Source organism: Colobus angolensis, unplaced genomic scaffold (assembly GCF_000951035.1).
Source record: "Colobus angolensis palliatus isolate OR3802 unplaced genomic scaffold, Cang.pa_1.0 Scaffold10, whole genome shotgun sequence".
Classification (NCBI taxonomy): domain Eukaryota; kingdom Metazoa; phylum Chordata; class Mammalia; order Primates; family Cercopithecidae; genus Colobus; species Colobus angolensis.
The window spans coordinates 17649823-17662046 of NW_012110919.1; the positions used below are offsets into that span (position 1 = coordinate 17649823).

The following is a 12224-nucleotide window of genomic DNA, read 5'->3' on the forward strand; positions in this document are numbered from 1 at the left end:
TGCTTGAACCCGGAAGGCAGAGGTTGCAGTGAGCCGAGATTGTGCCACTGTACTCTGGCCTGGGCAACAGAGCGAGACTCCATCTCAAAAAAAAAATCCTTAAATGTCCTTATGTTTTGAGTTTAGTTGAAGTAAACTGCATATGGCTACATTTTTTTAAAAATTGTCTTGAGAATTTAGTTCATTTATATTTGTTATATATATACATATATATTTCAATGTATATCTGTCAACTTATTCTATATTTTAAAGCTGTCTGGCTTTTCATGTTTCAAGTTTTTTCCATTTTTGTTTTTGGATAATGGAAGATTTTTTTCCCTCACCCTTCCCCAATTGATTTAAAAGTCATATACAGTATTTCTGATTGTTTATGTTTATCTTAGAAATTTTGAAATATATACTTAACAAAGCTTAAAAATAAACAATATCTTTATTCTCCTCCTGGCAAGAACAAAGACTTTAGAAAGCTTTTAAGTTGGATCAAATCAATCACTTTGACTTACATGCTTTTGTTGTATCAAATTTTTGTTCTATCTTGTTTTGTTTTGGTCTTTTTGAGACGGTCTCACTCTGTCACCCAGGCAGGAGTGCAATGGTACACTCATTGAGTGTACTCATTGAGGCTCATTGCAGCCTTAACCTCCTGGGCTCAAGTGATCCTCCCACCTCCAACCTCCCCGGTAACTGGGACTGTAAGTGCACCACCACACCTGGCTAATTTTTGTATTTTTTGTAGAGACAGGGTTTTGCCGTGTCGCCCAGGCTGGTCTCGAGCTCCTGGGCTCAAGTGATCCATCTGCTTCGGTCTTCCAAAGCATTGGGAATTGCAGGCATGAGCCACCATTCGTGGCATGTTTGTTTGTTTTATTTTTTTTGAGATGGAGTCTCGCTCTGTTGCCCAGGCTGGAGTGCAGTGGCGCGATCTTGGCTCATTGCACCCTCCGCCTCCCAGGTTCAAGCAATTCTCCCGCCCCATCCCTGCAGGCGCGCACCACCACACCCAGCCAATATTTTTTATATTTTTAGTAGAGACGGGGTTTCACCACGTTGGCCAGGGTGGTCTCGATTCCCTTGACCTTGTTATCTGCCCGCCTCGGCCTCCCAAAGTGCTGGGATTACAGGTGTGAGCCACTGCGCCTGGCCTCCCTGTCATGTTTTTTAACCTATGAATTAGAAATGGTTATTGTCTTATGAAGTTAATATTTGTTTATATCCACACACATTAGTTTCCATTTTCTTTGCTCACCGTATATTTTTACACGTCAGACTTTTGGTTAGTGTTTATTTTCCATCTTCCTGAAGATGATTTTTTTAACAAATTTATTAGTGAGGGCCTATTAGTACATTAGTAACTTCTCTCAGTTTTTGTCTGGAAATATCTTTATGTTGACCTCATTCTGAGTGAATACTTAGCAAAATACACAAATCGAGGTTGGCAGTTACTTTCTCTGAGCACTTTGAGCACATTGCTCTGTGTCATTGGTTGTTGTGAAGTTATTGTGTATCCTTTCCTTTTTGGTAGCCTCCCTTTTTTTCTGGCTGGGTGTTAAATCTTATCTAATTTTGGTGTTTAGTATCTTGACTGTGATATGCTTAGGTGTAGCTTTCTTTTTATTTATCTTGTGCAGGTGTTAGTGTGAGGATTTGTGTCTTTCATGTATCTTTAAAACTTTACAGCTATTATCTCTTTGAATAGGACTTCTCACCCATTCTGTGTATTTTCGCCATCTAGAAGTCTGGTTAGATGTTTATTAGTCACTCTCTCTCTATCCTTCCCTGACTCTTAAACTCTTTTTCATACCTTCCATCTCTATGTCTTTCTGAAATACATTCTCAGTAATTTCTTCAGATGTCTTTTCCAGCCCAGTAATTATATCTTCAGCAATATCAAATCTGTTATTATCCAACCTGTTTCTACATTTTTAAGTCAGTGCTTAAAATTTCCATTTCTAATAAGTTTTGCTTAGTTCTTTTTCCAGACTGCCTGGTTAGTTTTCATAGCCTGTTGTTACTTACACTTGGATGCGTTGTGCTATTGCCAAGTAGCTGATGAGAATCACTTTGTCTTCCGTGAAGGAAGTATTGCTGTCATTTCTGACTCTAACTAAAGCTGTATGCAAAGTTTAAACCAAACATTTGAGGTTTTTGGTTTTTTGTTTTGTTTTTTGAGAGAGCCTCGCTCTGGAGTGCAGTGGCGCGATCCCGGCTCATGGCAACTTCCACCTCCAAGTTCAAGCGATTCTCCTGTCTCAGCCTCCTGAGTAGCTGGGACTACAGGCACACACCACCACACCCAGCTAAATTTTTGTATTTTTAGTAGAGATGGGGTTTCACCATGTTGGCCAGGCTGCTCTCGAACTCCTGGCCTCATATGATCCAGCCACCTTGGCCTCCCAAAGTGCTGGGATTACAGGAATGAGCCTCTGCACCCAACCTGAGTTCTTATCGTCTGTACTAGACAAGCAGCATGCCTGAGAAAATACTTCGTTTTGCTTGGCTTCCATGCAGTTGCTATTTCTCTGCCTTTTCTAACATGGTGCATAGACAGACCCTTGGTGAGGTGGTGTGCACTGCATATTTTGTATTTTTTGCAGCTTTTACCATTGATAGCCTATATGTGATATTTTCTTTTGTTTTATTTTATACAGAATGCCCATAATGCTACGTAGTTCAAACTGTGTTCTCACCGGAAAAACGCCAGCAGAATTTGCCAAACTGAATGAATGTCCTTTAGATCCAGGTATGTGTGAAGTCTTGGATTTGCCCCACTTTCCTTATTCTTTTATTCTGCTGCTGCTGTTGTTTTAACATTTTGTCTCAAAAACAGTGCCAGCTTTTCTACTTTATGATGAACTTGTTCACAAAACACCCAGAAATTTGTCTCTAGCTTTATCTAGCATTATGCTATTAGTCTGTATTTCTTTTTTTTTTTTTCCTTTTTTTTTTGAGACAATGTCTCACTCTGTCACCTAAGCTGGAGTGCAGTGGTGGGATCTCAAGCAGTCCTCCCACCTCAGCTTCACAAATAGCTGGGACTACAGGCTTGTGCCACCATGCCCAGCTCATTTTTGTATTTTTAGTAGAGATGGTGTTTTGCTATGTCATCCTGACTGATCTCCTGGACTCATCCACCTTAGCTTCCCAAAATGCTGGTATTACAGGTGTGAACCACTGTGCCCAGCCCTATTAGTCTGTATTTCTCAAAGACATACTGTTTCCTCTTTTATTTCAGACTTAAGACTTTAATATGCCACATTCTTGTTTATTGCCATGATTTGTCAGTCTTTTCTATCTTTGCCCAGCAGTTTCTTTTGGTATGCCTAAAAATTCAAGAATAATCTTTCAAAGTTACTGGCCTTGCCTGGTTGAAAAAAATCAAGTATCTCACTTCAGGCTCAAGTATTTCACTTCAGGCTGTTTTAAATGCAGTAAAGCCTGGGGGAGATGAAAGTATTTTTTTGTTTACATTTTTAAAAATTTTATTTTTGTGCCTATTTCTAGGCAATTTCTTTTGTAAAATTTCAAACTTAGAACTTAACAGGAAGTTTCTCTTAATTCTTTTTTTTTTATTTTTATTTTTTATTATACTTTAAGTTCTAGGGTACATATGCGTAGCATGCAGGTTTGTTACATATGTATACTTGTGCCATGTTGGTGTGCTGTTAACTCATATTTCACATTGATTTATTTGAACTTATAGTTGCTTTAATCTTATTCCTGTGAAGTTACATTGTTGTAGAATCCCAGAAGTTTTGGAAAGAAGTTAATGAAGAACATGACTTTACTAGACTATAACAGAATGTTGCATAAGTCGAATATGTTATATTGTTTTTGCTTGTATTCTGCAGGTACAAAATGAAGTATTACTTTATCCTACTCTGAATTGTGTGCAAAAAAAATACATGATGATGCATGAATTTTTTCAAATATGCAATATTATTTGGAAACCTAATCTTAATCTGCCATTATCACTGATTTGTTAGAAAACTTAGAGTAAATTTCAGTTTATATCGAAAATTGTCAGTTACACTTGTACTTAAGAGCTCTGACAACTAATTTATTTAACTTGTTTTTTCATTCACTTTCTACATATGTCAGGGGCTGGTGATTCATAGACCAATAAGATATATTTCCTGTCCTCAAGATTTTATACAAATATAGCTCATTTGTATAAAATAATGTGCTGATCTTCAGTCCATAAAACAATATCAGATGGGCACAATGGCTCATACCTATGATCCCAGCGCTTTGAGAGGCTGAGGCGGGAGGATAGCTTAAGACAGCGAGTCAGCCTGAGAAGCATAGTGACACCCTGTTGTTGGAAAAAATTTAAAAATTCGCTAGGCGTGGTGGCACATGCCTGTAGTCCTAGCTACTCGGGAGACTGGGGCGGGCGAATCGCTTGAGGTTAGGAGTTCAAAGTTGCAGTGAGCTATGATTGTGCCACTGCACTCCAACCTGGGCAAAAGGAGATCCTTTCTCAAAAAATAAAATAAAATCAGCAAACCCCTTTGAATCAAGCATTAGCCAGTGCCATGAAGCAGTAGAAAAGGTAATCTGATTCACAAGATTCCTACCATTACTAAATCAACACTGGTTGAGGAATAAATGATTAAGTTTTTCTTGTTTCCTTTGGGTAGGTGGCTACTTCATTGTTAAAGGAGTAGAAAAAGTTATTCTTATCCAAGAGCAGCTGTCTAAGAACAGGATCATCGTGGAGGCTGATAGAAAAGGGGCCGTTGGAGCTTCAGTTACCAGGTATGAAAAGCAGAAATGGTGTCCTTAAAAAATATTGGTCATTCAATTAGTCCTAAATGGCTATCTTTCAATACAGAGGGAGCCAGTTATTACTCTCTAAAAGCAGGCATTGTAATATTTAAGCTATCTGCATTCAATTTATTATGAAAGTCTAGAAGCATAGGGTATTGATTTTAAAATTTCAGTGATGGGAGTCTGAGACATCATTTGAAAAGTCACTGTTTAAGCTGAATTTTATGTTAGCTTATAGAACATGAAAGGAGATTTTTAAAGAGAAAAAATATAAAACAACTCTTCAGTTTTTCATACCCCTTTTCAGCCTTTTACCATTTACTTGTGTATTCCTGCAGCAGTATGATCAGGGACTATTTGACTCCAATACTGAATGACCTATATTATGGACTTAGCACCCTATTGTTAGTTTTCTAGACCAGCCTCTTTCACAGTGTACTCATTTTTACAACAGTGTCCCTTTCCAGGCTTCTGTAACTTCTTTTTATTTTCACGTGTAATTTGAAATGTGGAAGTTAATGAGTTCTGGGAATAGAAAGATTTGTGGCATAGATAAGATGTCAGAGTGTAGTAGTTTTCCGTTTGATAACCTACAACGAACTAATTAACTCAGAGTTTCTGTACTTTTCTTTCTGATGGAGAGGCAGTTAACAACAATGGTCATTCGTCGAGTACTTACTAGCAGCCAGGCAAAATACTAGACATATTATTTGTCACCTCAGTCTTCCAAGATAAGTGGTACTGTTAACATCTCCATTTTACAACTAACAGGCCTTAAACTCGGGTACCTTGACCGTAAGGGGTAGATAGCCTTTGAACCCAGATACAGTTAATTCTACAGTCCATGTCTTCCCACTATCTATAACTTTGGAGCCAGGGCAATTTCAATTTGAATTTGAATCCTAAAGCCTTTGTTTTCTAGATATGAGGCACTGGAACGTGCAGTTACTTAACTTCTCTAAGTCTTGGTTTCCTCCTATGTGATTTTGAGAGAATACTTCAAAGTTTGACTATGTAGAAGATTAGAGCTAATATAAGTAATGTGGGTAACAATGCATGGTAGCAGGTAATCTGTGTGTGTTACTAATGTGGTTGATTAGAGCTTTTAAAATGCTTTGAAATCCATTAGAAATTTTGTAACTAACACAGATACCAATAGAAGGATATTCCTTTCTTTTGGCTTTACTATATACCAAGACTGTGGGTATGTTTTGTTGATTTACTAGTTTAAAAACTCACATAAATTCATTTCTTTTTAATTTCCTCTTTATGGTTAAGGCCCATATTATAAAATTGGCCTTGTATATATGCTTTACACTGGATCAAAGTAATTCAGGTGGAGTCAAAGTGAAGTTGGTCAGAAAGTAATTGTCACTCATTCACACACAGAACTTCCATCATCATCTCAAAGTCAAAGAAAAATTTATTGTGTTTTTAAATGTTCACAGAAGTGGCAGCTGGGCAGGAAAGGGATTGTCTTTTTAAAGTACTTACTAGAAAGGACCTTGTCATTGTTGTTGATCAGTTGACCCTTGTTGATTAATGATCATTGCTATTGCATGTTATTAGCTTGAAACTAAGTGGGGATGCAGTTTAACCAACTTGTATTTACTCATAGCTCTACCCATGAGAAAAAAAGCAGAACCAATATGGCTGTGAAACAAGGACGGTTTTATTTGAGGCATAATACTTTGTCAGAAGATATACCCATTGTCATCATATTTAAGGTAAAGCTGCAGCTCTCTTCTGAAAATTATAAGAATTCTTTCTCTGGTTTATTTACATATATAATTAGAGATTTGGAAGGTAAGAAATTCTTGGAGTAGAAAGATTTGTGATATAAGTTGTCAGTCATATGATGTATTTTAAATTGAAAGCTGGTTGGGCATGGTGGCTCATACCTGAAATCCCAACATTTTGGGAGGCCAAGATGGGCAGACTGCCTGAGCCCAGGAGTTTGAGACCAACTTGGGCAACATGGTGAAACCCCCATCTCTCAAAAAAAAAAAAATAGCTGGACGTGGTGGTGTGCACCTCTATTCCCAGCCACCCAGGAGGCTGAGGTGGGTGGATGGCTTGAGCCTGGGAGGCAAAGGTTGCAGTGAGCTGAGATTGTGCCACTCTGCTCCAGCCTGGACAACATAGTGAGACCTCATCTCTACAAATAATAAAAACATTAGCCAAGCTTGGTGGCGTGTGCCTATAGTTTCAGCTATTTGGGTTGCTGAGATGGGAGGATTACACAAGCCCAGGAAGTCAAGGCTGCAATGAGCCATGATCATGCCACTGCACTCCAGCCTGGGCAACATAGCAAGGCCCTGTCTCGAAACCAAAGAAAAAAATCAGCTTATTTGTGAATTGTTGGCCTAGAACGCAAAAGACATTTTCCATAGAAACAGTATTGAAATGGTATAGTCTTCTTAGATACAGGCATATTTCAGAGATACTGCTGGTTTTGTTCCAGACCACCACAATAAAGCTAATATCACAGTAAAGTGAGTCACACAAATATTTTACTTTCCCAGTGTATACAAAAGTTATGTGTATGCTATACTGTAGTCTGTTAAGTGTACAATAGCATTATGTATAAAAAATACATGCCTCAATTAAAATATACTTTTTTGCTAAAAAATTCTAACAATTATCTGAGTCATAGTCTTTCAGTGAGTTATAAATTTTTACTGGTAGAGGGTCTTGCCTCAGTGTTGGTGGCTACTGACTAATCAGGGTGGTGGTTGCTGAAGGTAGCTATGGCATTTTCTTAAAATAAGACATCAGTGAAGTTTGCCACAGCTATTGACTCTTACTTCGTGAAAGATTTCTCTGTAGCACACAATGCTGTTTGATAGCATTTTACCCACAGTGGAACTTCTTTCAAAAATTGGAGTCAGTTGTCTTAAGCCCTGCTGCTGCTTTGTCAATGAAGTGTACGTAATATTCTACATCCTTTTTTGTTATTCCATAACGTATACAGCCTCTTCACCAGTATTAGATTCCATTTCAAGAAATCACTTTCTCTGCTCATCATTAAGAAGCAACTCCTCACCCGTTCAAGTTATATCATGAGATTACACCAATTCAGTCACATCTTCAGGCTCCACATCTACTTCTAGTTCTCTTGCTATTCCCACCACATCTGCAGCTTCTTTCTTCACTAAAGTCTTAAACCCCTCAAAATCATCCTTGAGGATGGGAAGCAGCTTCTTTCAAACTTTTGTTAATGTTGATATTTTGACCTCTTCTCATGAGTCACAGATATACAGGCATTCTTTTCTTTTTTTTTTTTTTTAAGGTGAAAGCAAGTTTATAAGAAAGTAAAGAAATGAAAGAATGGCTACTCCATAGGCAGAGCAACCCCAAGGGCTGCTGGTTGCCCATTTTAATGTTATTTCTTGATTATATGCTAAACAAGGGGTGGATTATTCATGAGTTTTCTGGGAAAGGGATGGGGAGTTCCCAGAACTGAAGTTTCCTCCTCCTCTTAGACCATATAGGGTAACTTCCTGACGTTGACATGGCATTTGTAAACTATCATGGTGCTGGTAAGAGTGTGAGGATGACCAGAGGCCACTCTCATTGCCATCTTGGTTTTAGTGGGTTTTGGCTGGCTTCCTTACTGCAGTCTGTTTTATCAGCAAGGTCTTTATGACTTGTATCTCGTGCCAGCCTCCTGTCTCATCCTGTGACTAAGAGTGCCTTAACCTCCTTGGAATGCAGCCCAGTTGGCCTCAGCCCCTGTTCAAGAGAGAGTCACTGTGGTTCAAACACCTCTGACGTATTTCCCCCTTTCCCTTTTATAAGACAACCCTAGTCTTAAGGTTTATAGAAGGATGAAGACCCATCTTCCATAACTTCTTCAGGCTGAATAGGAATGATGATATTCCTGCCTAACTATTAGGGTCTCTCGTATTCAGGGGAATCACAGATATTCTTATTGGCATCTAGAAAAGAGCGAATCCTTTCCAGAAGTTTTCCAGTTTACTTTGTCCAGATCCATCAAAGGAATCACTATCTATGGCAACTATAGCCATAAGACTTAAGAGTTGAAATTACTTCTTTATTCATGGGCTGCAGAATGGATGTTGTGTTAGCAAGCACGAAAACATTGATCTTGTACATCTCTACCAGAACTGTTGGTGACTGAGTTCATTATCAATGAGCAGTAATGTTTCTAAAGCATCTTTTTTTCTTAGCAGTTGTTCTCAACAGTAGACATAAAATATTCAGTGAACTATACTGTCAACTGATGCGCTGTCATCCAGACTTTGTTGCTTCATTGGTAGAGCACAGGCAGAGTAGATACAGCATAATTCTTAAGGGCCTTACGATTTTCAGAATGGTCAATGAGCACTGACTTGAACTTTTTCTAGACCCTCACAAGAAACTCAGCCTGTCCTTTGAAGCTTTGAAGCCAGGCGTTGACCTCTCTCGCTGTCGAAGTCCTAGACAGCATGTTCTTTCAATAGAAGTCTGTTTCATCTACATCGAAAATCTGTTGTTTAGTGTAGACACCTTCATCAGTGATCTTAGCCAGATCTTCTGGATAACTTGCCGCAGCTTCTCCATCAGCACTTGCTGCTTCACCTTGCACTTTTATGTTTTGGAGATGGCTTCTTTCCTTAAATCTCATGAACCAGCCTCTGCTAGTTTCCAACTTTTCTTCTGCCCCTTCCTCCCCTCTCTCAGCCTTCATAGAACTGAAGAGAGTTAGGCCCTTACTCAGGATTATGCTTTAACTTATTGTGGCTGGTTTGCTCTTCTATCCAGACCACTAAAACTGTCTACATATCAGCAATAAGCCTGTTTCCCTTTCTTATCATTGATATGTTCACTGGAATAGCACTTTTAATTTCCTTCAGGAACTTTTCCTTTGTGTTCACAACTAGGCTAATTGGTGCAAGAGGCCTAGTTTTTGGCCTGTCTCAGCTTTTGACACGCCTTTCTTTCTAAACTTAATCATTTCTACCTTTTGATTTATGGTGACAGATATGCAACCCTTTTTTTTTACTTGCATACTTAAGAAGCCATTCTAGGATTATTAATTGGCCTAATTTCACTATTGTTGTGTCTCAAGGAATAAGGAGGCTCAAGAAGGGAGAGAGATGGGGGAATAGCTAGTTGGTGGAGCTGTCACAACACACACATTATCGATTAAATTTTTCATCTCTTATGAGCACAGTTTGTGGCACCCCAAAACAGTTACAATAGTAACATCAAAGAATGCTGATCAGCTGGACGCAATGGCTCACGCCTATAATCCCAGCACTTTGGAAGGCTGAGGCAGGGATCATTTGAGGTCGGGAGTTTGAGACCAGCCTGACCAACATGGTGAAATCCCATCTCTACTAAAAATACAAAAATTAGCCGGGTGTGGTGGCACACGTCTGTAATCTCAGCTATTTTGGGAGGCTGAGTCAGGATGATTGCTTGAACCTGGGAGGTGGAGGTTGCTGTGAGCCTAGATTGCGCCACTGCACTCCAGCCTGGGCAACAGAGTGAGACCCTGTCTCAAAAAAAAGAGAAAAAAAAAGATCGTTGATCACAGGTCACCATAACAGTGAAAAAGTTTGAAATATGGCAAGAATTTACCAAAATGTGACATAGGGATATGAAGTGAGCACATGCTGTTGGAAAAATGACACCAATAGACTTGCCTGAAAGCAGGGTCAGTCTGCAAGCAGGGACAAACCTTCAATTTGGAAAAAACACAATATCTACAAAGCCCAATAAAGCAAAGCATGATAAAATGATATGTACCTATAGTGACACAGAGACCCATTTAACCTGCTCTAAGACATAAATACTATATACATTCAGTGAACAGTTAAGTTGTCGTATTAGTTATCAAGCAAAATAAAAAAATAGTTGGCATTGTGTGATACAGTTAGTTGATCCTCAGTATTTGCAAATTCCCTGTTTGTGAATTCACTTACTTGCTAAAATTTATACATAACCCCAAAATCAATACTTGCGGTGCTTATATGCACTGACATGGAGTGGTAAAAACTTAAGTCACCCAGCGCACATATTCCCAGCTGAGATTGAACAAGGCAACACTCCACCTTCTTGTTTCAGCCCTTATGTTGTAATCAAGTGTCCGTTTTGCAGTCTATTTAGTGCCGTATTTTTGTATTTTTGTGCTTTGTTGATTTGCAGTATAAGATGGCCCCCTAGTGTAATGCTAAAGTTCCGTCGAGGTGTTCCAAAGGACAAACAGGCTGTGATGTGCCTTCTGGAGGAAATATGTGTTAGATAAGCTTTGTTCAGGCCTGAGTTATAGTGCTGTTGGCTGACTTCAAAGTTAATGAATCAATGATAAATATCTTTTTTTTTTTGAGGTGGAGTTTTGCTCTTTCACCTAGGCTAGTATGTAATGGCGCGACCTTGGCTCACTGCAACCTCCCTTCCAGTTTCAAGCGATTCTCCTGCCTCAGCCTCCCAAGTAGCTTAGGATTACAGGTGCCCTCCACCACGCCCAGGTAATTTTTGTATTTTTAGTAGAGATGGGGTTTCACCATGTTGGCTAGGCTGGTCTCGAACTCCTGACCCTGTGATCCTCCCGCCTTGGCCTCCCAAAGTGCTGGGATTACAGGTATGAGTCACTGCACCCAGCCCACTTCATAGTTTCAAAGTGACTTTCCTTATAGGGTTAAAACAAACGCAACTTTCTTATCATGTTGGCTCAGGTAAACTGGACCCCTTCTGACTGGTTGCTATGAATCTGTATTTTTTTTGCCCTGTATTTTTCCTGGAACAGTGGTTCAGTGTTCACTGTTCAGTATTTGGTATAATTCAGCAACTTGATAGAACATAACTACCGTGGATAGTGATAACCAATTATATATAGGTACAAAATGAATCTCGATAACCAGTTTAGTTGAAATGAAGAGCTCAGATTATTTGAGGAGATACTGGATGCTTCAGATAATTTTAGAAATTTATAATATTTATTCAGTTTCAATAGTTATGATAGTGGAAATAATTTTTGAGTCAAAATTAGAGAAAACAAAGGAAGAGATCCTCTGAGGTTGAAGTAAGTTGATTAAAATGGAAAAGTATTTTGGGTATAAACCTCAGAGGAGTAAGAAAGAAAGGATTGAGTCTTTACTGTTAAAGTTGTAACCAGGTGACAGGGTAGGAGTCAGGGAGGAAAGTAGCCCTCAAATCAATCTGATGATGGGGATTTAGGGAGAGAACCCCTGATGGTTCATAATATTGAATGGATGTTGACAAGTCAGGTTCTTTAACTCAGGAAGCATTCATATTCTAAATGCAATTGTGGGAAGGAAGTTTTAGGAAATTTAAAAATGTTTATTGTAGCCTAATGTGCTTTTGAGTTCTATAAATGAGATGGAGCCATTTTCTTTTCAGGATGATGATGATGATAGTCATAGTAGCAGTACCATATCAGAGGGCCCAGGAAGAATTCTTAAATTATACTTTTTCTTTTCTTT

General features: G+C 38.8%; 1 protein-coding gene across 2 annotated transcripts in view; it reads left to right on the top strand.

Annotated features, from left to right (window-relative positions):
* The window catches only part of POLR3B (polymerase (RNA) III (DNA directed) polypeptide B), a 137749-nt gene that overhangs the window by 14980 nt on the left and 110545 nt on the right, over positions 1-12224 (top strand). For both annotated transcript variants that reach the window (XM_011935532.1, XM_011935541.1), the window contains exons 7-9: positions 2649-2740; positions 4641-4758; positions 6389-6497. In XM_011935532.1, the coding sequence (XP_011790922.1) occupies positions 2649-2740; positions 4641-4758; positions 6389-6497 (319 nt within the window). The remainder of the gene's footprint in view (positions 1-2648; positions 2741-4640; positions 4759-6388; positions 6498-12224) is intronic.